At 37.9% G+C, this 27,786-nt stretch overlaps 1 protein-coding gene across 2 annotated transcripts in view; it reads right to left on the bottom strand.

Annotated features, from left to right (window-relative positions):
- Positions 1–27,786, bottom strand: part of MSH3 (mutS homolog 3) — a gene marked incomplete at both ends in the record, with an annotated part of 183,814 nt that overhangs the window by 40,168 nt on the left and 115,860 nt on the right. For both annotated transcript variants that reach the window (XM_079703083.1, XM_079703084.1), the window contains 2 exons: positions 18,991–19,102; positions 25,065–25,172. In XM_079703083.1, the coding sequence (XP_079559209.1) occupies positions 18,991–19,102; positions 25,065–25,172 (220 nt within the window). The remainder of the gene's footprint in view (positions 1–18,990; positions 19,103–25,064; positions 25,173–27,786) is intronic.

A 27,786-nucleotide genomic window follows, 5' to 3' on the forward strand; every position in this document is an offset into this window, starting at 1 on the left:
GGGAGATGTAAAACATTATTTAAATGCTATAGTAAATAAAACTGTGTGATCTTGGCTTAGGAACCAAAAACAAAACAACCAAGAAAAAAAAAAACTGACCACTGAAAAATAATAGAGTCCAAAACAGTTCCATGAAAATATGAAAAGTTAATATATGACAGAAATAATTCTGCAGATTGATGGGAAAGAATGGATTATTTGAAAATTGATGTAGGACAACTGATTATATAGAAAGATATGAGATTGGAATCCCACCTCACACAAGATATAAAAATAGATTTTAGGTTGATTCATTAAGGACATAAACTTGAAAAGTAAAACTTAAGAAATATAGGTGAATACTTTATAAACTTTATAAAGATTGGTCAAAAAGATTAATATATAACCCAAGTTTATAAAGTATATAGAACTCGCATTTCAAAAAGTCATTTGCATTCTCTGTAAAACTAGTCAGGGATATGTGACTGCCTTTCCTCTCTAGTTCCCAAGATGACATAGCAAGTACATACATGATCAAGGAATTTCACCTATCTAATGTGTTTATCTATCTTTTAGTGAGGACCATATGTATTTGAGGCGCCACACATCAAAGGGTCCCAGATATGAAAGATACATTAAATCTATCTGGAAGACCAGTTTGGATGAGTAAGCATTCTAACAAAATAGCCAGAAGCCAAAAGTTGGCAAAAAACCACTACCCACTCTGGAGCTTACTGAAGTTACTAGTAATGCACCCAACAGGACTGGCCTAGACAGTGCCCAAACCTGTGGTAGCATCAAGCAAGATGCCATGCACAGAGCAAGTTCTCAAGAAACCACACATGGATGGGTGGATGGATGGATGAATGACAGGGAACAAAAGCTGAAGTACTGCACCAAGGGGACTGTTTCTGGAGAGCATCTATTACTCTGATGAACCTTTGGAGAGGCTAGAATTTCATTCTTTAAAGTTTTTACCTTAGTATTGGCAATGTCTGGATAGCATGTCATAAGATCTTAGTATTGTGTACTAAGAATCAAAACACTGAATTTAAATCAGTAAGTTTTAAGATAGCTAATCAAGTTCCACATTTAATGCCATATTCTTTGGGAGAAAAAAAGAGGTAAAGATAACAAAAAAATAGGGCTTCCCTGGTGGTGCAGTGGTTGAGAGTCCGCCTGCCGATGCAGGGGACACGGGATCGTGCCCCGGTCCGGGAAGATCCCACATGCCGCGGAGCGGCTGGGCCCGTGAGCCGTGGCCGCTGAGCCTGCGTGTCTGGAGCCTGTGCTCCGCAACGGGAGAAGCCACGACAGTGAGAGGCCCGCGTACCGCAAAAAAAAAAAAAAAAAAAAAAAAAGATAACAAAAAAATAAAAGGTGAACTTTAAGGTGTCATAAGAAAATCATAGACAAGTGCCAGGCACTGTGCTCAGGATTTTATATTCGTCATCTCATCCAGTTCTCACAACAGTCTCATGGGGTAATACTAGTATCGCTGTATTTTCATGTTACAGGTGAGGAAAGAAAGGCTTGGCGAAGCTAACTATTACCTTGCCCAGTAATGCGGAGCTACTAAGTAGTAGAACTGGGATGCTAAGTGAAGACCACCCTGACAGATGTCTCAAAGGGAACCCCTACTCAGTGACAAGAAATCACAGTCACCACTAAATAGGAGTGCTGCTCTAGCTCAGAGCCAGCATCCTTGGATTTCTCACTGGGTAAACTACAGTGATGATCAGTCAGAATATCCCTGAAGTCAGGAGATGCATAGCAGAAAAAAAAAAAAAAAGCTAAATTGTTCAATGTTAATTTCCAAGACTTGAGTATCACCTAATTTTCTGCAAAAACTGCTTTCTTCCTTGACAAGTACAGATGTTGACATCTATCCTTTAAAAAGAATCATGGTAGAACTATTTTTATAATAGCTGCAGACTGCTGAAAAAGTTCAACAGTTTCAAAGTGTTTTATTCCCTGAAAACGTCAATCAGTGGCACGTCACAGTAAGAGACTCCTCACTGAAAGCTTCGTCCAGACAAGCTCTCAGCCAAATCCCTGCACTTTTAACCCAAGGCAAACTCCAAACAGAAAGGTGGATAATGAGGCTGGAGAGAAGTACAGGCTATATGTTGAGATACCAAAATAAAAGTCCCAATCCTTCCAACATCTACATGCTTTCCAATTTACGTTCCACTGAGAGCTAGTTGTTTTACTCTGCCCAACCCCTTCATTTTATAGATGAAGAAATCAAGACCCAGCGAGTATGGTGGCCTATCTGAGATGACAGTAAACTAACAGCAGAGCAGGATTTGAATTTACACTTCCCATCACAGTCAGGCACTTTCCCACTACACTCATGTACCAAAAAGTAGTACATGATAAGTTTTTTTTTAAAAGGAACAGAGAAAGTGTTAGAATAGAAAGAAATTATTTCTGGCCATAGTGATGGGGAAGGCTCTAAGGAGGCAGTAGCATATTTTGGGTCTTGAAGGCTGAGTAGTTCAATCACTGGAGATGAGTAAGAGATAGGAAAAGAGAAGAGGAACATTCTGCACAGGTCAGAACACTTTAAAAAGCAGTTATCCTTGAAATGAAAATTCATGAAGTGTTCCATATTTTTAATCTATGATGAAGGAGGCAAGAATATACAATGGAGAAAAGACAGTCCCTTCAATAAATGGTGCTGAGAAAGAAAAATGAAATTAGAACATTCTCTAACACCATACACAAAATAAACTCAAAATGGATTAAAGACCTAAATGTAAGACCGGATACTATAAAACTCTTAGAGGAAAACATAGGCAGAACACTCTCTGACATAAATTGCAGCAGGATCTTTTTTGATCCACCTCTGAGTGAATGAAATTAAAAACAAAAATAAATGAATGGGACCTAATAAAAGCTTTTGCACAGCAAAGGAAATCATCAACAAAACGAAAAGAAAACGCAGAGAATGGGAGAAAATATTTGCAAATGAAGCGACTGACAAGGGATTTATCTCCAAAATATACAAAGAGCTCATGCAGCTCAATATCAAAAAAACCCCAACCCAATCAAAAAGTGGGTGGAAGATCTAAACAGACATTTCTCCAAAGAAGACATACAGATGGCCAAGAGGCACATGAAAAGATGCTCAACATCACTAATTATTAGAGAAATGCAAATCAAAACTACAATGAGGTATCACCTCACACTGGTCAGAATGACCATCATCAAAAAATCTACAAACAATAAATGCTGGAGAGGGTGTAGAGAAAAGGGAACCCTCTTGCACTGTTGGTGGGAATGTAAGTTGATACAGCCACTATGGAGAACAGTATGGAGGTTCCTTAAAAAACTAAAAATAGAGCTACCATATGATCCAGCAATCCCATTCCTGGGCATACATCCAGAGGAAACCATAACTGAAAAGGATGCATGCACCCCAATGTTCATTGCAGCAACATTTACAATAGCCAGGACGTGGAAGCAACCTAAATGTCCATCAACGGAGGAATGGATAAAGAAGATGTGGTACATACATACAATGGAATATTACTCAGCCATAAAAAGGAAAGAAATTGGGTCATTTGTAGAGATGTGGGTGGGCCTAGAGACTGTCAGAGTGAAGTAAGTCAGAAAGAGAAAAACAAATATCATATGATATCACTTATATGTGGAATCTAAAGAAACGGTACAAATGAACCTATTTTTAAAACAGAAGTTGAGTCACAGATGTAGAAAATAAACTTGTGGTTCCCAGGGCGGGAAGGGGGGGCGATAAATTGGGAGACTGGGATTGACGTATACACGCTACTAAATATAGAATAGATAAATAATAATAATAAGAAGAAGAACCTAGCACAGGGAACTCTATTCAATTCTCTGAAAGGACCTGTATGGAAATAGAATCTAAAAGAGTGGATATATGTGTATGTATAACTGACTCACTTTGCTGTACAGCAGAAACTAACACAACATTAGTTAATCCACTATACACCAATAAAAAAAATTAATTAAAAAAAGAGTTTAGGGCTTCCCTGGTGGCACAGTGGTTGAGAGTCCGCCTGCTGATGCAGGGGACATGGGTTCGTGCCCCGGTCCAGGAAGATTCCATATGCTGCGGAGCGGCTGCGCCCGTGAGCCATGGCCGCTGAGCCTGCGCATCTGGAGCCTGTGCTCCGCAACGGGAGAGGCCACAGCAGTGAGGCCCGCGTACCGCAAAAAAAAAAAAAAAAAAAAAAAAGAGTTTAAAAAAAACTGTTGATTTAGAAAAAAAAAAAAAAAGCAGCAGTTTATCCAGGAAGAAAGGAGCACAAGAAGACAGAAGTGATAGAAAATAACATTCAAATGCTATTAATATTTCCTCCAATCATTAACAATATATGATGATCATGCTATGTGAAAAACACATTTATAGTGATTCACACTGAGGATAAACTGGAGACTGGCAAAAAGACTCTTGTACAACCAAAGCTGTAAGAAAGATCCACAGAGAGAATCAAAAAAAAGGATACAAATGAACTTATTTACAAAACAGAAATAGACTCATAGACGCAGAAAGCAAACTTATGGTTCCAAAGGGGAAGGTGTGGTGGGGATAAATTGGGAATTTGGGATTAACAGATACACATTACTATATATAAAATACATAAAAAACAAGGACCTACTGTATAGCACAGGGAACTATTTTCAGTATCTTCTAATAACCTATTACAAAAAATAATCCAAAAAAGAATATATATACATATACGTATATATATATAACTGAATCACTTTGCTGTATACCTGAAACACTGTAAATCAACTACATTTCAATAAAAAATATTTTTTTAAACAAAAATAAATCAATAAGAAGAAAGATCCACAAAGAATCAGGTAGGAAGGGAAGAGAACCGATCAGGTCAGGACCTATGCCCCTGGGAAAGGACATAGAAGAGAAGGGGGATCCTCCCTGGGGAGTGAGTGGTTCAGGCCACATATTGGGTGCCCCAGCCCTGGGGTCCAATACGGGGAAGAAGAGTCCCCTTAGCTGGTTAGAAAGCCAGTGGGACTAACAGGAAAGCTGAAAGAAACCTAGACAACGTTCACGAAGAATGCACACAAACTTCCTTACTCTTGAAACAAGGTGCAGAAAACAAATTGAAACTACACTGGACTCTGGAAGTTTTCCTGCGACCACTCCAGCACATGCCCTAGTCTGAACCAAGCACCCGCTCAGGCCCCACCTGCTTTGTGACACAGCTCCACGCTAGGGTGAGTGCTGCTGCAGCTGAGGAGAATGCTCAGTTGCCAGGGACTGCCAGCCCAGACCCAGAATGGCATCTGAATGGGGTAAGAGCAGCCATTACTGGTGCTGACAGAAACAGAGCATCAGAAGTGGTCCTGGGCTTTGACTGTGGCCAGGACCACCAGAGCCCCTGCCCAGATCTAGGCCAAGTGCCCACAATGGCCCCGCCTGCTCTACAGCGCAGTTCCACACTAGGGTGAGAGCTGCAGCAGCCGAGGGGAGTGCTCAGTTGTGAAGCAAAAAGGCGGCTCAGACAGGGAACAGCATCTGAACAGGGAAGGGGCAGCCATTACTGGCACTTACAGAGGCAGCACATCAGAAGCAGTTTCAGGATCTGACGGTGGCTGAGGCCAACAGCCCGCACCCAGACTCTCTTGCTCCAGCACTGCTCCCTTCTGGGGCGAGGGGACTGGTGCCGGGAGTGGGGAGAGCAAGAGCACACACTTTGAGGGAATGGGGCTTCAAGCTTGGACCCAACTCTCAGGGCTTCTGCTCCAGCACCTTGGGACCTGCCTCTGCCCCCAATAGGGTGGTGTTGGCCACGGAGCAGAGGAGAAGCTCCAGCTCTCACCTGGCTCTGGCCCTGGCCCTTCCACCTCCAATCCCATCGCCTACCAAGGTGATGGCTTCTAGCACACCCTGGGGAAAGATGTGACTCACGCTCACGTGAGATCTAGCTCTCCCACCAAAGGCACTGGGCACATTCAGACTATATAAGGTCGCTCCCACACAAGGATACCCCTTCAAGACCACAACAGGTAACTGTTTCACCTAATTTCACACAGACAGAGAAAGTTAAGTAAAATAATAAGACAAAGGAATTTGTCTCAATCAAAAGAACAAGAGAAAACCTCTGAAAAAACAACTAAGGAAACAGAAATAAGTAATTTGCCAGATAAAGAGTTTAAAGCATTAGTAATAAGCATGTTAACTGAATTAGGGAAAAGAATAGAGGAACACAGTGTGAATTGTAACAAGGACCAAGAAAGTATAAAAAACAACCAGTCAGAACTTAAGAATAAGTGAAATGAAAAACATACTAGAAGGAATTAATAGCAGACTAGGTGATAGAGAAGAATGCACAAGTGATTTGGAAGACAGAATAATGGAAATCACCCAATCAGAAGAGCAAAAAGAAAAACAAATTTAAAAAATGAGAACAGATTAAGGGACTTCTAAGACAACATCAAGCGAACCAACATTTGCATTATAGGGGTCCCAGAAGGAGAAGAGAGAGAAAAAGGGGTCAAAAATATATTTGATCAAATTATGGCTGAAAACTTCCTGAACCTGAAGAATGAAACAGATAATCAGGTATAGGAAGCACAGAGAGTCCCAAACAAGATGAACCCAAATAGACCCACACTAAGATATACCATAATTAAAATGGCAAAACTTAAAGAGAGAATTCTAAAGTCATCGAGAGAAAAAGTCATATATAAGGGAACCCCCATAAGGTTATCAGCTGATTTTTCTGCAGAAAGTTTGCAGGCTAGAAGGGAGTGGAATGATATTTTTAAAGTGCTGAAAAAGAAAATCCTGCAAAGTAGGATAACCTACCTAGCAAGATTATCATTTAGAACTGAAGGAGAGATAAAGAACTTCTCAGACAAGCAAAAACTAAGAGTTTATCAATACTAAACCTACCCTAAAAGAACTGTTAAAAGGTCTTCTCTAAGTGGAAGAGACTATAACATGAAGTAAGTATCTATAGAAAAGGAAAATCCCACTAGTAAAGGCAAATATATGGTAAAAGCTGAGGATCAACCACTTAAGTAAGTTAGTATGAGATTAAAAGACAAAAAATTGTAAAAGGAACTACAACTACAATGAACAACCGTAAAGGGATAAACATGAAAATGTAAAATATGACATCAAAAACACAAAATGTGGGAGAGGGGATATATAGCTGTTAGCCTAACTGATGCCATCTTGGGCCCTTAGAGTCTCTCCTGTCCTTCCACTGATACTACCCAGGACTGTACTATGCAGTAAATCACTTCTCTGTCGTTAAGGGCTTTGAGTTAACAGATATTGTTTAATAATAATTAGGATCAGGTGGCCTCTATGCTCTGTTAGTCCCCAAACAATGATGAAAACCTTCACGGATGTATTCCTAGTGCCCACAAGACTAGTTATCCATTCATAAATTTAATTTAGGAATGCACATTCTGTTTCCAAGCACCTATCCCCCACACCCTAGGTCAATTATAAAATTGTCCCAATGGCCCCTCAGCAGTGCAGACTGCACCTATGAATGCTTCCGTATCACTGTCTCCTCAATCCCAATCGCACCCTGTGAGTAAGTTACCCTATAATAAACTGACCCATTGATTATATAGGGCTGCCTCCCTCATCGTTTGGTCTCAAGATGCCTTCTCAGTTTGGTGGGACTTTTCATTCCCACTGTCCTCTAATGGGGGAGTAAAAAATTGTTCAAACACATCTTTTAGAATGTGCTTGAACTTAAATGACTACCAATTTAAAACAAGTAGATATAGGTCAACATAAATAAATCCCAAGGTAACCACAAATCAAAAACCTGCAATAAATAAACAAAAACTAGAGAGAAAAGAACACAAGCATACCACTAAAGAAAAATCATCAAGCCAAAAGGGAAGCAACTAAAATAATAATAAAAAAACAGAGAAGAACTACAAAAACAACCAGAAAACAAGTAACAAAATGGCAATGCCAATAAGTACATACCTATCAATAATCACTTTAAATGTCAATGAACTAAATGCTCCAGTCAAAAGACATAGTGTGGCTACTGAGATTTTTTTAAAAAGGACCCATCTATATGCTGCCTACAGGAGACTTACTTCAGAGCTAAAGAAACACACAGACTGAAAGTCAGGGTGGGAAGAAGGTATTTCATGCAAATGAAACAACAAGAAAGTGGAGTTAGCAATATTTATATCAGACAAAATAGACTCTAAAACAATGTCTATAACAAAACACACAAAAAAGGGCATTATATAGTGATAAAGGAATCAATACAAGAAGAGGCTATAACACTTACTAACATATATGAACCTAACAGAGGAGCACCTAAGTATATAAAGCAAATACTAACAGACATAAAAGGAGAAATTGACAATAATATAATAATAGTAGGGAACTTTAACACCCACTTACATCAATGCACAGATCATTCAGACAGAAAATCAATTAGGAAACAGTGGTCTCCAATGACACATTAGACCAGCTGGGCTTAATATCTACAGGACATTCTATGCAAAAATAGTAGAATTACACATTCTTTTCAACTGCACATGGAATGTTCTTATGCTAGGCCATAAAATAAGCCTCAACAAACTTAAGAGGGTAGAAATTATATCAAGCATTTCTCAATCACAACCATATGAAACTAAAAATCAATTATAGGAAGAAAAATGGGAGAAACACAAACACACAGAGACTAAACAACATGTTACTAAGACACCAATGGATCAATGAAGGAATCAAAGAGGTAATCAGAAAATACCTTGAGACAAATGAAAATGGAAATGCAACACTCCAAAATCTATAGGATGTAGCAAGAGCAGCTACAAGAGGTATGTTTATGGCAATATACACCTACCTCAAGAAACAAGAAAAATGTTACATAAACAAGCTAACCTACCATCTAAAGGAATCAGAAAAAGAACAAAGGTCAAAGTCAGAAGAAGGAAGGAAATAATACAGATCAGAGAGGAAATGAATAAAATAGAGACAACCACCCTCCCCAAAATAGAAAAGATCAATGAAACCAAGAGCTGATATTTTGAAAAGATAAACAAAATTGATAAACCTCATTAAGGAAAAAAAAGAGAGAAGGCCCAAATAAATAAGAAGAGAAATAATAATTGATATCACAGAGATACAAAAAATCATAGGAGAATACTATGAACAGTTATATGTCAACAAAATGGACAACCTAGAAGAAATGGACAAATTTCTAGAAAGAGACAACCTTCCAAAACTGAATCAAGAAGAAATCTGAACAAATGATCACTAGGAGTGAAACTGAACATATAATTACTGGTAGTGAAATTGAATTTGTAATTAAAAAAACCTCTCAGTGAACGAAAGTCCAGACTAGATGGCTTCAAAGGGGAATTCTACCAAACATACACAGAAGAGCAAATACCTATCTTTCTCAAACTATTCCAAAAAAAACTGAAGATGACAGAACACTCCCAAATTCATTCTATGAGGCCACCATTACCCTGATACCAAAATCAAAGACACTACAAAAAAAGAAAAGAAAATTATAGGTCAATATCTAAGATGAATATGATGCAAAAATCCTCAATAAAATATTAGCAAACCAAATCCAACAATATATAAAAAGGGTCATATACCATGATCAAGTTGGATTTATTTCAGGGGCTTAAGGATGACTCAATATTCACAAAATCAATGTGATATACCACATTAACAAAAGGAAGGATAAAAATCACATGATCATGTCAATAGACACAGAAATAGCATTTGACAAAATCCATTCATGATTAAAAACTCTCAAAGTAGGTATATAGGGAACATATCTCAACATAATAAAGGCTATATATGATAAACCCACAGCTAACATTATACTCAACAGTGAAAAGCTAAAAGCTTCCTCTCTAAAATCAGGAAAAAGACAAGGATGCCGACTCTCACGACTTCTATTTAACATAATATTGGAAGACCAAGCCACAGCAATCACACAAGAAAAACAAATAAAAGGCATCCAGATTGGAAGAAAATAAGTAAAACTGTCACTATTTGCAGATGACATAATACTATATATAGAAAACCCTAAAGTCTCCACCAAAAAACTATTAAAACTAATAAATGAATTCAGTAAAGTTGCAAGATACAAGACTAATATACAAAAATCAGTTGCTTTTCTATACACTAATAGTGAACTATCAGAAAGAGAAAAGCAAGAAAACAATCCATTTAACATCGCATCAAAAAGAAAAAAATACCTAGGAATAAACCTAACCAAGGAAGTGAAAGACCTATACTCTGAAATCTATAAAACATTAATGAAGGAAAATGAAGGTGATACAAAGAAATGAAAAGATATCCCGTGTTCATGGACTGGAAAAAATATTGTTAAAATGTCCATAATACCCAAAGCAATCTGCAGATTTAATGCAATTCCTATCAAAATACCCATGACATTTTTCACAGAACTAGAACAAATAATGTTAAAATTTATATGGAACCATAAAAGACCCCTAGTTGCCAAAGCAGTCTTGACAAAAGAGAACAAAGCTGGAGGTATCACCCTCCCAGACTTCAGACAATACTACAAAGCTACAGTAATCAACACAGCATGGTACTGACACAAAAACAGACACAAAGATCAATGGAACAGAGTGGAGGGCACTGAAATAAACCCACACACTAATGATCACTTAATTTACAACAAAGGAGACAAGAATATACAATGGAGAAAAGACAATCTCTTCAATAGGTGGTGCTGGGAAAACTGAACAACTACATTTAAAAGAATGAAATTGTAACATTTTATGACAACATATATAAAAATAAACTCAAAATGGATTAAAGATCTGAAACCATAAAACTCCATAAATCATAGCAGTATTTTTGGGGATCAGTTTCCTAAGGCAAAAGAAACAAAAGCAAAAAGAAACAAATGGGACCTAATTAAACCTAAAAGCTTTTGCACAGCACAGAAAACCATCAACAAAACACAAAGACAACCTACTGAACGGGAGAAAATATTTACAAATGATATGACCAATAAGGAATTAATATACAAAATATATAAACAACTCAGCATCAAAAACACAAACAACCGGATTAAAAATTGGGCAGAAGACCTGAATAGACAGTTTTCCAAAGAAGATATACAGATGGCCAAGAGGCACATGAAAAGATGCTCAACATCACTAATCATTAGAGAAATGCAAATCAAAACCACAATGAGATATCACCTCACAGCTGTCAGAATGGCTATCATCAAAAAGTCTACAAATAAAAAATATTGGTGAGGATGTTGAAAAAGGCAACCCATTTATACTGTTGGTGGGAGTGTAAATTGGTGTAGTCACTATGGAAAATAGTATGGAGGTTACTCAAAAAACTAAAAATAAAACTACCATAGATCCAGCAATTCCACTGCTGGGTATGCATCTGAAGAAAACAAAAAACACTAATTTGAAAAGATACATGTACCACAATGTTCACAGCAGCATTATTTACAATAGCCAAGATATGGAAGTGACCTAAGTGTCCATCAACAGATGAATGGATAAAGAAGATGTGGTATATATATATAAAATGGAATAACACTAAGCCATAAAAAAGAATGAAATTCTGCCATTTGTAACAATGTGGATGGACCTAGAGAGTATTACACTTAGTGAAATAAGTCAGAGAAAGACAAATATTTTATGTTACCACTTACATGTGGAATCTAAAAAGTAAAGCAAATGAAGGAATATAATAGAATAGAAATTGACTCACAGATATAGAGAACAAATTAGTGGTTACCAGTGGGGAGAGGGAACGGGGGAATGGCAAGATAGGTGTAGGGAATTAAGAGATACAAATTACTATGTGTAAAATAAATAAGCTACAAGGCTATATTGTATAGCACAGGGAAATACAGCTATTATTTTGAAACAACTTTAAATGGAGAATAATCTATAAAAATACTGAATCAATATATTATACACCTGAAATTAATATAATACTGTAAGTCAACTATACTTCAATTAAAAAGAAAACACATTTATAGCAGAATCATGAGAATAATCTGGCCATAGAATTAAATTAAGCTTACAACTCAAACATATTTTATGGTATGCATTATTGTCGTTCTGCTTTGTCATTAGGTACAAAGGCAACAGGGTATGCACATTATTGCAATCACTCTTTCTTTTAACATTTATATAGACAAAACAAGCATTTCTGGGAGTATTTGTTCTGGGAGAAGAGAGGAAATCTTTGCTCTCCTCCCATACTACCTCAACTTGACCTGTTTCAAGTATCATTCTTGTAACAAACATGTGAGCTCCTACTATGTGCCCACATGGTAGTAGGTTCTAAGGCACCTTCTTGATCTCAGGGTAAGAGACTGTGACCAGGATTCTAGTGTCCATCCTGCCCCACTCTAGAATACTTGGGCTGTGGATTTCCCTTGGGTTACAGAGATCCACAGGGTTCGAGCACTTCCTGGGAATCTTCCTGCTGTGCATATTTGATTCATTTCCCTCCCTCTTACAAATTTAGAAGCCACCAACCACACTTTTCCCTTTCTCCCTCCCAAAAAGGTAAATTTATATTATTTATATTAAAAAAACAAAAAACCCCAAACCACGAACGAACTAAAAACTCCACCTTGGATTGCTATAAAAAAATCCATCCATTTCGAAGTCATTTGGTTTAAAAAGCAAACAATCCTGAGACTGCTGTGGGTTATGGTGGCGTTTCCCAAGCAGTACTGAGACAGGCTGGGACCTGGGACCCTTTGCTGTAGTGCTTGCACCTGGACAAACGTCTCCTCGAGAAACAAAATACAAAGAAACTATATGAGACTAAAAACAACTGCATGCACGCGCAGTTGGGGCAAATTTTGGACAACAACATACAAAGAGACCAAAAACCGAACTGCCACTTCTGAAGAGCCGGGAGCAAAAGTAGGGTACTGAGCATGCCCCCTGCATACAGCACCACCAAAGGGGTGGGCAAACCCCCTAAGCCACTCTCCAGCCCATCCCTTGGACACACCCCTACCCTCACCCCATATAAGGAACCAGCTTGGCCTCCCTGAGCCAGAGAAACTGTTGCTTGTTCTCGCTCCTCCTTGCTGAGGCAGGGGCCCCAATAAAGCCTTGACTGAATTTCTTGTTTGGCCTCTTATCAATTTCTATTGATTAAGAAGGCTAAGAACCCTGGTTGGTAACAGTATGTCTTGGCAAACTGTCTTGGTCTGCTTCACAGGTTACAGGTGTTCCAAGATGCTGACCCTCAAAGTGGCAGGTGGAGCTGGGGCAGTCAGAGCTCCCAGGACAACCTCCTTTTGCTCTGAGCAACCTTTTCCTTCTCCTTTTATTCCAGTGTACCAGCACTAACATCATTTTGTTGGTGTGCTGCGAAGTGAAAAAGGTTGGAAAGCACTGGCTTGCCTTAGCATACTTTCATGTTTTGGGAAATAGTTCAAGACTATTCAACTTGCGTAACCCCTGGCAGTCAACTCCCCTTTCTGGGCCTTGGTTTACTCACAAGTATGAAGAGGTGGTTACACTAAATGATCCCTAATGCCCCTTTCTAGTTCTACAGTATAATTACTGTGTAAGTTGTGAACTTCCCATATAACACCCGGAAAAATAACATTTTGTGAAGAAGAAAAAAGCACAGATTTGGAGTAAGACTTGGAGACTGCTCAAGACTTCAAGTTAATCCTTATTTAACAAATCTGATTAGATGCCTGCTACGTGCCAGAGAGCCGTGATTGACAGTAGGATTATAACTAAAGCAGAGGAGCAAAGTCCCTGTTCTCTTCAAGCTTATAATCCACTGGGAACCACAAACCAAAAAAAGGCAATTACAACTTAGTGGCATAAAGACTAAACTGGGGAGAAATACAGAGTGTTGTGGGTATGTGACAGGGGTACCCATCCCAGCTTTGGTAGGGAAGCCTTAGTGTGGGATGTGACACCAGGACCAGACTTAAAGAAAAGCAGGAGCTGGAGGGCGTGTGGGGTGGGAGGTGGGTGTGTGGGAGGTGGGTGCGGACGGTGTGGGGGAAGATGACATTCTAGGCAGAGGGAAGACCATCTGCCAAGTCCCGTAGTGGCGCAGTATGTTGGGAACTATACGACTGGAATTTTAAGCATTAATTCAAATAAGGGAGTGATATGACAGGTTAGGAAAAGCCCTGTAGCTGCAGAGTGGAGAATAAACTGGAGGTGGGTAGATCCAGTGGCTGCTAAGCCTACAAATACTCAGATTATGCAATGAGTCAGGGAAGGGAACCAAAAAGGGAGGGTTTAAAAGTGTATTCCTTTCAATTATGCTTGCAGAAGTCAAACAAGGTTTCCTAGAAGAGGAAGCAGAGCCAGGTCTTAAAGGATAAAAAGGAATATACAATAGCACCTTGTTTTTTTTTAATTGTTTGTATTTCTATTTTTTTTGATGTTCAGATGAAACAATAACTGAATGCTAAAAATTAAGTAGGGATATATTTAAAAGATACTTGAAAAATTCTCTTCAGCTAAACCCACTTTCAGTGAAATGACTCTTCTATGTCATGCCTGAGAGGGCTTTTTCTTCAGCCTTCTCTACATTTTTATACAATCTCCCTGAGTGACAGACCCAGAATCTAAACTCCCTGTACATGCATCGTGATGATTCTTAAATCCCTAACTCCAGCTCAGCCCTCTCTTCTGGCTTTTATATCCACCTTCACATTGGGATCTCCACCAAATGTCCACAAGCACCTCAAAGTCACAGTTCCTTTCTGTTTGATTCTTTGTTATATTCCTGCCAGAAAACCCAATGTAGCAGGTTAAAAAAAAAGTTAGTTTGTTTATTGACCATTCTGATATCCTCTACTTTGAAATGCCTGTTGAAGTCTGTTGCCAATTTTTCTACTGGATAATCCGTTAGTTCCCTTATAGCTTTTATAAGTACTCCATCAGTGTTAATTTAATTGGATCTATCTCCCACCAAATTAGAGAGGTATTGTGTCTCTTCTTTGTAAGCCTGAAATCAAGCACAATATTGACACAAAGTAACTGTGTCAAAATCTGTAAGAATAAAATATTCATAAAACAATGCTAGTAAAAAATTCATAAATCGATGCAAGATTGTGAGATGTGAAAAAAAATGAGTATTCTTAAAACCAGTTGAGGAAAAGCGGGCAGTAAGTTGGCTTGTTTAGAAGCATTACAATGAGTTCATATAATACAGAATCCAGAAAAGTATAATTACATGTGCAAAAGACCATTTCTTAAAATTACATAACTATCAAAAGCAACGATGCCACTTGACTTTCAGGAAATTATTTTCAGAGTGTATTTTATAATTAACACCTATAAAATATTTAAAATTGAGTTTTACATAGTAAGTTCTTTTTCAACAGTATCCCTATATAGAAATTTATACCCTGCAAAAAAGAATGCACTTCACCATAGCAACAGTTCTATATCAACTCCTACTCAAGTTAGAAAAAGCATATGTAAAAGAAATGAATATTCTGGAATATTCTGAGGTGCTTGCTGGAATAAATCACTCCACTTATTTTGTAAAAATTTAAAAGTAAATGAGTTCAATGTTTCTTTGAAACATTCCTGTAATTAGGCTAATTTAGTTTCTCATATCTTGCTTTTTTAAATAGTGTAATATATTACTTAAAAGAGGGGGAAAAAGAATAAAAAAGGAAAAAACAAATTCAATGTCAAGAATAACATACTTGATTGGTGTTTTGGGGGATGGAAATAACAACAGGAAATGATGTTTCCAGTGATTTATAAGGAAACCAAGGTACTATATGGTACAACTCTATTACTTTCTCTAGAAAAGTTACACCCTACTGGTGTTATGGAAACTGAAAAAGAAATTCTTATGTTCACAGAGACTTCCTGTAATAAGTACTTCCAAGTACTTATTAACTTGGTTTGATAAATTAAGTAACTTACAAATTCCCTAATGAGAATAAACATGTTTACAGACACTGGGGATCTGGTTATGTACTCCTACAAGTCTTTGTATGATATTGCCAACTAAAAATTGCCACTTGCCATCTTCCTCTACAAGGACTAAGTCACAAGCCACTGCAACCGCTGACCTTCAACACACCCTGGAAGGATTTCAGGGTGGAGATCAGGAATAAGGCACTCTGTGCTCTGGGAAAAACTGGCAGAACAGGCCTTCAGATAGTTAGATATTTTCAGGAGAACATTTTGAGCCCAATTCTTGCACCTCCTCATATCTAGAAAAGCACTAAAATCATTAACAGTGACATCTGCTCCTCGTGACTAGCAACAAGCCTCCGCCAAAACGTGTGCTTGACTGCACGCACCCCCTTCACTAACATCATATGTAACACTGACCCCTACCTCTCTGAAGCAGTTTCTCAGAGCTATCTGAAATGCTGTCTCCTGAGCTATAGTCCTCATTTTGTCCCACATAAAACTTAACTCACAACTCTCACGTTGTGCATTTTTTTAGTCGGCAATATCAGAATGTATCGTTAAACTTGATGTAATTCAAAGCATTTCCTTTCACTCACCACCTTTGTGGTCAACCAAATTCACCAGGCTCACATCTCTGTCACCCTTGCTCACAGCCCAAGATGGAATACTCTGTGATATTCCCAACTCCCTTGCTCTCCCGGGCTTCCTTTCTCTGACCTAATTTCCAACTGTTCCCCTACATTTCAATTTTCTCACTATCCTCTGAAAAATTCCCGAATACTTCTATGTTTCTAACTTCCTTGCTTAACATTTCCTTCATACGTTGACTTAGACTGAAAGCTGGCTGTTATTCCCCTGCAGTCCTCTCATTTCAAGGGTGAGCTTTTTGCCACATCCTGTCACATGTATCTCAGGGTTCAAACGTTCTCCAATATCTGCTTCCTCAGGGCTTTACCATCTCTACTTGTCTTCACCACAGGCAACTACATCTACCTCCAGGTCACCAGTCTCCATCCCTCGGAATCTCTGACACCTGGACCACCTTCACCTTCCACTACAAATCCTGTTGTTTTAGATGATTTCAATGTGCATATGGTTGCCTTTTTCTCAAATGTTGTTCCCTGATCTCCTCATCCCCGAAGACCATCTCCACTTCCGCTACTCACCTTCCATGGCCATACCTAGGATCTTGCCCTCACCCAGAACACTACCTCTGAAATCTTGAAGTCAGGCATCTCATTCTCGGATACAATCTCTCTCACTTAACTATTCCCTACATATTAACTCTTTCATCTCATCACCAGATAATTTTCCTCTGTGTTGACAAAGACTCCCTCCTTGACTAAATTCTAGTCAGGCTCCTCTGAGCCCTCTTCTTGACTAGGCCCCAAACTTGGCCTATAACAACTGCAACCCTCTCAGCACAAATGACTTCATTTACCCTCCCCACTAAGAGATCAGAACAAAAGCCAGCAGAGCTTCTAACTGCTCAAGGCTGCATTCTTGGGATGACCCCAGTCCCCCTTAAAGTGCCTGCCTACAAAAGCACAACACTGCCAAGAGAGAATGTATACTTGTTCCAGCCAAAATGTGGTGATAGGCAGATAGACCCCGAACCTTCTCTTCGAGCAGTTACTTCAGAAAGCTTGCAATTATAAATCCTTTCTCTGCCCCTCTAAGAGGTAAATCTTCTACCACCTAGAGCTGCGTGAAATGCAACACTGAAATGCAAACATTCATGGAGATAACGCTCACCGTCCTTCTCAGTCCCTTTGGGAGGGTATTAGCAACAGTTGCCAGTTAATAAACCCAGAAGGGTCTCACACTAACCAATCCCCTTTCTCAATTTTTCTGTTCCCAATTCCTTGAACCTGCCCACGTCCACCACTCCTCCCTACTCCCTCATTCTCCCTTTAAGACACCCAGCCACCTCTGTACAAACTGAAGTTGAGTTCATTTCAAGCTGGACTCTTTCCCTATGCAATATTACTGAATAAAACTACCCTTACCACTTTAATTAGTGTGTGGTAGTGTAGGGCTCTGTTTATCTTTGACAATGTAAATCTATGTAACACACTAACACACACACACAGAGTTCACTTTTTCCCCCAGCTTTAATCATTCTCTTGCTAGTATTCTCAATCCTTTAGGAAAAAAAAAAAAAATCTAAATTCCTTAACATGGCTTTAAACAAACTGGCCTCTTATTTCTGACACTTTTTTCTTTAAACTCTATGTCCCAACCTTCCTCAACGTCTTTCAGTTCCCTGAACCCACCCTGTCTCACTCCCAGACTCTACCATGCTGGTTTCTGACCTGGAATACTCCTCTCCATTTCCCTGGCCTGCACTGACTCACTCTCTTCAGTCAATATTTCATCCCTGGGGAACTTCGCAAATGCTCCCCCTACACTGGGTTAGGTCAACCTGCTACGTGCTCCATATCACCTGGTCTCCTGTACCCTAGCCTGACCAAGCTGTATTGTAATAAACTATCTTCTCTGCTAGACCACCAGCTCTCTAAGGGCAGGGATATTTCTGTCTTGCCTTCCACTCTCTGTCCTAATACTCTGCTTCACTACCTGGGGCTAAATAGGAACTCAGTAAGTATATGTTAAATGAATAAGTATTTTAAATCATTAATGTAGTATAAGAGAACTCTAGCCCATATAACAAAAATTCTTATCACTGAAATCAGCTGAAGCATCTGTGATTCTTTCACAGAATGTTTGAAAACAGTAGAGCACAAGACAAAGCCTATACTATACACCAACAGGAATCTGCAAAACCATGGTATGATTCTACCCCATTAGCATCTGCGAGAATTTATAAATATAAAATATTTTCCCTGGATTACCAAGGATAACTAATTAAGGCTAATCCTTTAGTTGCTAAATTGTTCCCTCTATGGATAGTCTTTCACTGGAAGTAGCACTGATTCCATATTTGGTGGTGAATATAAAACTACAGCCAAGGATTAGTTGATTTAAAGCCTAAGGTAAAACTTGTGTAAATTTTTAAAACATTATTTGGTATTTAAAAGTTTGAGATTAGTGTTATCATCTTTCACTTATTTTTGGCCATGATGTGGTACTTACCAACAAATTTGTACTATTGGGAACATACTGGTCCTGTTCTCCCAGCAGCACGTCAATCACAGGGTGCCGGCCATTTTTTATTATGATTTTCCTTTCTTCTTGTAGAGTTGGTCTGTGAAAAGAAGCATGTTTCAATTTACAAGGCAAGGAAATAGGCTTTAAAAAAATCTCTAAGAGCATGAAATTTTTTGTGGCCAGTCTGTCAGACACACAACAAAACCTTAAACATGGACTTTAAGAACATATGTTCAGAATAAGTCTTTGAGTATAAAAGTTAAATTTCAACTGTAGAATCAGAATTGGAAAGACAATTATTATAATTATAGTGCTCTGAAGCACAAACTTTAGCAGAGTCTTATGATGGCTCCGTAACTGAGATCTACCTTTATAAGATCCTTTTTATTTTTCTACTATTCTCTAAAATATTTTCATTAATAAAAATTACCATTCAGATTATTGCTACTTAAATCATTTTTAGTAATAAACAAAATAAAGAAAATCATGCAAAATTATTTCTAGATTTAATTATTACATTAATAAAAATTGTGTGTTGGACTTGGGGACAGAAGGACCTAAAATTTTCATATTCTGTTTAATTAAAACATCTTTATATGGTCTTTAGTATCTTTCACTTTTTTTGATACAAAAAATGTTTGTGTGCCTTGTTGGTTTTGTTTTTTAAGGTTTTATCTTTCTGTTTTTATCTATAGCTTTATCTATCCAAGCTCTTGTGAGCAGTGTCCTTCTCTCAGTCTCCTCCCCAGAGGTTACCACTGAGAGCAGTTTGGAGTCTACTCTTTCCAACCTTCTTCTCTGCATTTAAGTTTATATACACTCATTGTATTGCTTTGTGATTTCTTTTTTTAAAAAAAAAAAGAATCATACTGTAAGATATCATTCCACAACTACTTTTTTTCTCCCTTAATATTCCTCAATACATATAAAAGGCAGATTTCACCATTTACCATATGGGTCCAATGGACTCTTTCATTTATTTTGTAAATATTTCTTAAGTCATTTTACAAGTAATTTGTAGAACTGAGAATAAAAGAATAGTGAAAAAAGTCATGACAAATTTTAGTAAGAATTCAAATACAGCAAATCTCAAAGTTTTATTCTATATTTTCCTGGTTTTGAAGGCATATATACCTGGAATGGGCAACACACTGTGAATGTAAATAACTGTTCATAAGTTGTCATGCATGCACCTGGACCATATTCATTTATAAATACTAATTCTAGATTTCAATACATTTCTAATAGGTTTTAGCTTATCATTATTTCTGATTCTTTTACCACTTGCAACAAAAATGCAATGTTTGAAGAATTTTTTGAAATCTTTTAAAGCTCGTAATTTTGTAAAAGAGAAGACAGCCATCTTCTTTGCTTCATAACTGCAAAACATTTTTGCACTTACGTTTATAAATACAATTAGAATAATCAATCAAATGAGTATTTTTATTTTATATCATCTATTTTCTTTCAATCTCCTGCCTTCAGCACCTATCCACCAGCAAACAGTATCAAGTAAATTTTAGCGCACAAATATCATAAAAGAATACTCTCAGACGTCCTTTTAGCAAAACAGGATGGTCTCATTTCTTGTCACTAAGTATTGCATGCTGTGTGTTTCCTTTGGAATAACCAACTGGATAAGGATACTACATTTCATTTTGCCCTCACAAATAAATTACTCACACGCTAATTCTTGAGTTGGAGACAGTACACCTAGGATATTATTATCTGCACACGCATAATCTGAGATTTTGTTTACACAAGAAATTTCACCACCATCATTAGTATCTAGAGCACTACTATCTTTCCCTTCACATTCATCTTTTGAATAACCTAGTAACAATGAAATGTCTTCCGTCACTTTTTTTCTCTTTGCTATTATGGGTGAGAAATGAAAAATTCTGAGTTCTCAACTGTGTTCACTCAAAGTTAGAAGCAAAATACAAGAGTGGCATCTCCAGTCTTCTTATATACCTTCTTGAAAGATGATGTAACTCTTCAGAAAATACAATGAGAAAAATGAAGAATGATGTGACAGTGATTTCTATCTCATTTTTGCATCATCATTCTCCAGCTTCCTTCTTATTTTAGACTTTTTTTTTTTTTTTTTTTTCAGTACGCGGGCCTCTCACTGCTGTGGCCTCCCCCATTGCGGCGCACAGGCTCCGGACGCGCAGGCTCAGTGGTCATGGCTCACGGGCCCAGCCGCTCCGCGGCATGTGGGATCTTCCCGGACCGGGGCACGAACCCGTGTCCCCTGCATCGGCAGGCGGACTCTCAACGACTGCGCCACCAGGGAAGCCCTTATTTTAGACTTTTACAGCATACTGGGAAAAATCGATAAACAGTGATGATATCATTCCTAGCATGATGAAATAGTAAAGCATTCCAGACATAAGCAAGATAAAAATCATTAAAGATCCCAAAATGCATCATTGATTTATAAAAGGGTCCAATGGACCCATCTGGTAAATGCAAGACAGAATAAATTTTATTCTCCTTTAAAAAAAAAAAGGTAAATTGTCTCTTTGTTCTTTGGAAGACCTTTAAAGAACTCAAAGCTGAAATTAGGTCCAGTGAACCCTGATGGTATGGAATACTGAAGATTACGGATCATTTCTTGTCAGAACTTCAGCATTCTTTGGAAGGTGCTGAATAATAAGTTAGCTGTTCTCCACTATTGAACATTTAGACTGTCTAGATTTTCACTGTTATAAACAATGCTCCAATGAACACCCATATATACATGTGCATGTGCATATTTCCAAGTGTTTCTCTAAGCCAGAGGAAATTCCTGAAGCAGAATTTCCAAATCATAGGGTATGCATATTTTTTAACAGATGAGATACCTGTATCAATTTGCCCTCCCACCAGCAGGATATGAAAGGTGACTTTTCATACCCTTATCTAAAGTTGGTATTATCAAACTTTCTAATTTTTAACAGTGTGACCTCATTGCTTTAATTTGCAATCACTGATTCCTAAGGTTGAACGTCTTTTCATCAACTTCTTGGCCACTTGCTGGTCTTTTTCATCTTAACATCCTATCAATGACCTCCTCAAGTGCTTAGACTCAGAACTTTCACATATAAGCACATTTCTGAACTTACTCAAAACACCAAGAAATACTACTTTCCTAAATAAATACTTAAATTCTTCTTAAATATATCTGGCTAACAAAACCACAAGAATGTACACTCACATGTCTCAAAGAAAGTCACTGAAGTATCTTCTGAGTAAACAATTTGAAATCATCCTTTGGAAAAGGATATTTAAAATTACAAGAAAAGGACGGTTTTTGAATTTTAGGGTATAATTTTAAAATACAATTTTTACCTAAATGGGTTACAAATCTACTGTAAAAGAAAAAAGATGAAACCAACTGTAAGTGATATCAGTTTTAAAGTAAAATTCTAAGTGCTCTGCCAAGTGAAATCAACATATATTCATGACATTGATATGATTTCCCAGAAAGGTTTTCACTTTAGAATAAAAATTTGAGTGATTTTTTCTGCTCTAAAATCTACACTACTTATTCTGTTACTATCAAAATTACATAATGACAAAACACTTCCTGGTATAGTAAGAAGCAAATGAGTATTCAGAGAGCTGAGATGATATACTAGGACAGGACAGCTACAGCAAGAAAGATATGAAAATCATGTTGAGGGCATTTTGTGGCACTGAAGAAAAAGAACTGAGAAAATCTGGATTCCGCCTGAAAAGAATGAAACTTGAACAAATTTACTTATTTTATATTTTTAAAATTGCATCATTCTCCTTTAAATGCCCCAGAGAAACAAGACATAATCCATATTAATAAAACAGTATAATGTCCAGAATACGAATTGGATAGAAAGACCTAGAATAAGAACTTCTGCATAAAGATTTAGACTCTAGTGAATAAAGTGTCCTAATAGCATTTAGAAAGAAGAGACTGTAATTACGAAGCCAAATAATCAATTTTAACTGCAATAACTCAGATGCACTGAAATCTTTAAAGAAGTTGGAAATCTAAGGCAAAAAAGTATAAACTTCAGATACTTAAGTACTAGTTTAAAAGGTATTTTAGATAAATGTTTCCTATTTCATGGCTATTTACACTCAATTTTATGGCTGCTAAAAAAGAGACTGAGTATATTACTTAAAGGTTATGGTGTGATTTTTCATTTAAATTTTTCAGGTGGATTTTTCTTAATATAAAATATATAGTATCCAATTTGAATAGTATTTTAGCATGCAACATTTCCTGAAATTGTCTTCCTGATAGAAGAGGTGGTTTGGAACAATCCTATTGAGGACAAGTAAGAGGTTGGATAAAGTACAGAAAACAGCTACTTGAAGGCTCCTGACAACTAACAGGACAGCAAGGAATTATCAGGGAAGGATCTGGGGTAGAACAGAGGGTCAGGGAGACTGTTTGCCAATTACTGAGGGAACGGCTGACATTGAGCACTATGGACAGCTTTAATCTGGACTGAGACACCAAAAGGCTGCGCATAAGGCATAAGAGTGCATATGAAGTGAGAAATGCAGATTCTGAATCTTTGAACCTTTGAATCTTTGAGCCTTTGAATCTCTGAATCACCTCAAGCCCTGATAAGGACTAAGTGATGCCAGAACGTTTGTGTATTGAGATGTGACTCTTTCAGAAGAAATATAACATCAAATTATTTCTACAAATGATTTTGCAAATACAATGCCTAGAAGATAAATCAAAATAACCAGGCATTCAAGGAGATACATGAATGAAAATGAACAGAAACAACAGACAATAGAAACAGGCCCACAAGGACTACAGATATTCGAATCATCAGACACAGACTTTAAGATAACTATGCTTACCATATTCAAAGAGACAGACAAGATTGCAAACTGACAGAAAACGAAAAATGATTTAAAAAAAATAAATTATTATAGGTATGAAACATACTAAAAACCCTTAAGCTCAGATATTTTTTTAAAGACAAAAAAGTTATATAATACTTAATTCTTTCTGATTTTTGAATAAACATCTGTGAGTAACAATTGCTGTTTATTAAGTGTTTATCATCTACCTGGTCCTGCTTAGAAGTTTCATAATGTCTTTATCACATTTAATTTGTACAACATTTCTAAGAGGCAGGTATTATTTTGTCAATGCAGAAACTGAGGATCAGACAGGTTACGAAACTTGTTTAGGTCAGTTGTCAAAAACCAGGCTGGTATTCAAAACTATGCCCCTAAGAGGTGATTAGGGCATAAGGGCAGAACCCTCAAGAATGGGCTAGTACTCTTATAAAAGAGACCCCAGAGAGCCCCCGATAGGGCAATGCCCACAGGAGTCACAGAGAGCCACCAGTGCAAAATTCCGGTCTGGGGCAGCTGCCAGAGTGAGCTCAGGCACAGAGCACCAGCAGAAGTGGGGCCACCAAAGAGACCTACCTCATGGGCAGGGCCCAGGCACAGGGCCACTGTAGGAGCTGGGTGGCCTGGAGCCCTAGGGGCCCAACCTTTGCCAAGCAAATCTATGGGAACAGGACTGCCACCCCAGTGGGTCGGGAAAGCAGGACCCTTGTGCCCCAGTGGGCCTAGAGGGTAGAGCACTGAGTCAAAGATTTAGCTGAAGCTTAAGATTTGGACTCAAGGAAGAGCAACTGAGTGCAATTTGCCTCAAAATGAATCACACCTTAACTCTCCCCCATATCTGATTTAGATGATATTTAAATGAGACTTTTATAATTATAAAGTTAAACATATCATAAAGTGTTCCAGTGAACGCCAACAAATGAAAGGATTGCTCCTTTACGAAAATGTCACCCACATAAACCTAAAAATTGAAATATGTAACATTCCCCTCTAGTTATAGTGAATACCTGCTTTCATTGCACTCAATGCTACAGCAAGAAAGGAATTTCTTAATTTTAAATCAAGCTATATGTATATGACATTCAGCTTTACCAAGAGTTCAACTATTTGAGTAATTTTAATACCTTACAATAAAAACACTAAAATTAATTGAATAATCCTATCTGTTCTAAAGCACTGGAAAAGGGGAGAAATAAAAAAAAACACATTACCTGCAGTAATCTCCTTGCTTAGCGACCTTGGCCAGGGAGAAAATGCAGTCAACAGTTGCTAGGTGATGTACTGCTTTACACAAGGAGTGATAATGTTCACTGAAATTCCTACAGAAACAACAACAACAAAAAGGTGAACAAATTGATTTCTTAGACCTGTAAAAGCTGCACAATAAGTAATCACTTTGTTAGCTAAGATGAGCATAAACAAAATAACCAGGCATACCTAGCAGTTAAGAAAGGTGGAAATTACAGTGAATTACTTTTCTGTTTAATAACTTGATTACTGAGGCTCTTTCGTTTCACTTGGAAAGAAATATATATATTTAAATAGTTTCTATACAAAAGATGTCTACTCTTAATACCTTATTGCACATTTCATCTGACCATGACACTTCAACTCAGACCTAGTGAACACTAATGTAGTGATCATTTTCATTTAGCTTAAATAATGTCATGAACTACCCAAATGGGTCAGCCTCCCTTTGTGCTTCTCCTTCACAGCATCATCCAAACTAGGAATAACAGTTTTATTATCTTTCTCTTACACTGACTGGAAACTTCTCGATGGTAGAGCCCAAATCATCTGATTTACTTATTTAACATCTAGCCCATAGAGTTGACACTGTAATAAATTTCATTGAAGGCAAGCAAGAAGAAAGGTACTTTTTTTCAGTAACCTTCAGTTGTCTTATTAATAATTCATATAGAAACTAAATCTTAGACTTGTTTTTCGAAAGGTCTGCCACTGACTCAAATCTTTGGCCAGTTAAGTAGCTGGTGATCTAAAAGCTTAAAAGACTTTACTGAAAGACTTATTCAAGAAAAAATATAGGAATGTATCCAGGGGGTTTCATTCTCTTTGTTGTATTTTTTTTTCGCTTAGATTATCCCATTATCTCTTGCCACAGGAGTCCCTTATACCCTTTTAAAGAAGATCCCCCCAAAAGTGATGACTGTTAGGCTGAATGCTTCTCTTAAAAAATATTTCTGTATTGTACTGTGGGTTTCAGAAACTTAAGAGATTTAGTCTGTTTGCTTCTTAAATCCAAAGGTTTTTAGAGTGCTTCCTAGCTTGAAAACGACATCCAGATTAAGCTACTGTGTGATTAGTTATTACTATAATACTGTATTGATTTTTTAGAATCTGTAATTTCTGATTTTTTATTAATATTAGACTAATCTATTCCATGTAAATGACTTTTTCAGATACTAGAAACAACACGTTAAATATCCAGTTTTATTTCTGCATTAACTTTGTGAATTGAAAAATTTGTGAACTGAAAAATATATTTTTACATTACAGTATATTTTAAACTACTTTGAGTAGACGGAGCATAATGAATACAATTTACCTATTTCTCCCTGAATTAAAGTTAATCAAAACAAACAACATGAATCCTACTAACAGTATTAAAAGTCTGTGCAAAATCCCGAACACAAAGGAGACTGGCCCCTGCCATCAGACAGGAGCACCAAGTTGTCACCTTAAAAATGACTCTTGGGCTTCCCTGGTGGCGCAGCGGTTGAGAGTCCGCCTGCCAATGCAGGGGTCGCGGGTTCGTGCCCTGGTCCGGTAAGACCCCACATGCCGTGGAGCGGCTGGGCCGGTGAGCCATGGCCGCTGGGCCTGCGCGTCCGGAGCCTGTGCTCCGCAACGGGAGAGGCCACAGCAGTAAGAGGCCCGCATACCGCAAAAAAAACAAAAGACTCTTAGTTTTGAAGATGCCACGTGCTGCGCGGATGTAACATCCCTGAGTGGCTGCCCAGTGTTCAGGCCTTGTCATTTCTGGTCTGGCTTCAATTTTAGATCTGACCACTCATCTATCCCTTGGACTGTGGCTGATTCTGTCCCTAATTCTAATTACTGACCCATCTGGTCTTCCTATCCTGGCACTCTCTCTTTTGCCAGAGAGCAGCCACATTTGATGTTTCTGCTCTTGATTCTCTGGATCTGAGTGTCAAAGTACCTGTGGCACTTAAAAAAAAAAAGACTCTTAGTTTTGAAGATGCCACGTGCTGCACGGATGTAACATCCCTGAGTGGCTGCCCAGTGATCAGGCCTTGTCATTTCTGGTCTGGCTTCAATTTTAGATCTGACCACTCATCTATCCCTTGGACTGTGGCTGACTCTGTTCCTAATTCTAATTACTGACCCATCTGGTCTTCCTATCCTGGCACTCTCTCTTTTGCCAGAGAGCAGCCACATTTGATGTTTCTGCTCTTGCCTCTCTGGATCTGAGTGTCAAAGCACCTGTGGCACTTAAAAAAAAAAAAAAAAAAGCAGCCAATTTTTTCCTACTCTCACTCCATCCTTCTCAAGTCCTGTCCAGGCTACTAAAACCCTAATTTGCCACTACCCAACAGCCTTAGGTTGAGGGTAACTGTCCCTGATGATCTTCTAACTTCCGGGATTGAAATGAGTAACATAACTCTCAGTCAGTACCATTTCAGTTTAACAACAAAAAAGGCAGCAGAGAGAAGGTAATTATTTTGATATGGACGACAATGTTCTTTTTCATGTCAACTGTATAAATAAGGCATGTGAAAAAAATTTTAACTATCATAACATCACCATCATAACTTCATAATTCTTAAGAAGCCTTGTTTGACTTCTCGGTCTTTGTCTATTTGCTACACTTCGCCAAATTTCAAAGAGATCATTCATACTTAGAAAACTGACAAGCTGAAAAATGGGCAGTTCAGATAACAATCTGATAGA

This window comes from Hyperoodon ampullatus, assembly GCF_949752795.1.
Source record: "Hyperoodon ampullatus genome assembly, chromosome: 4".
Lineage (NCBI taxonomy): Eukaryota > Metazoa > Chordata > Mammalia > Artiodactyla > Ziphiidae > Hyperoodon > Hyperoodon ampullatus.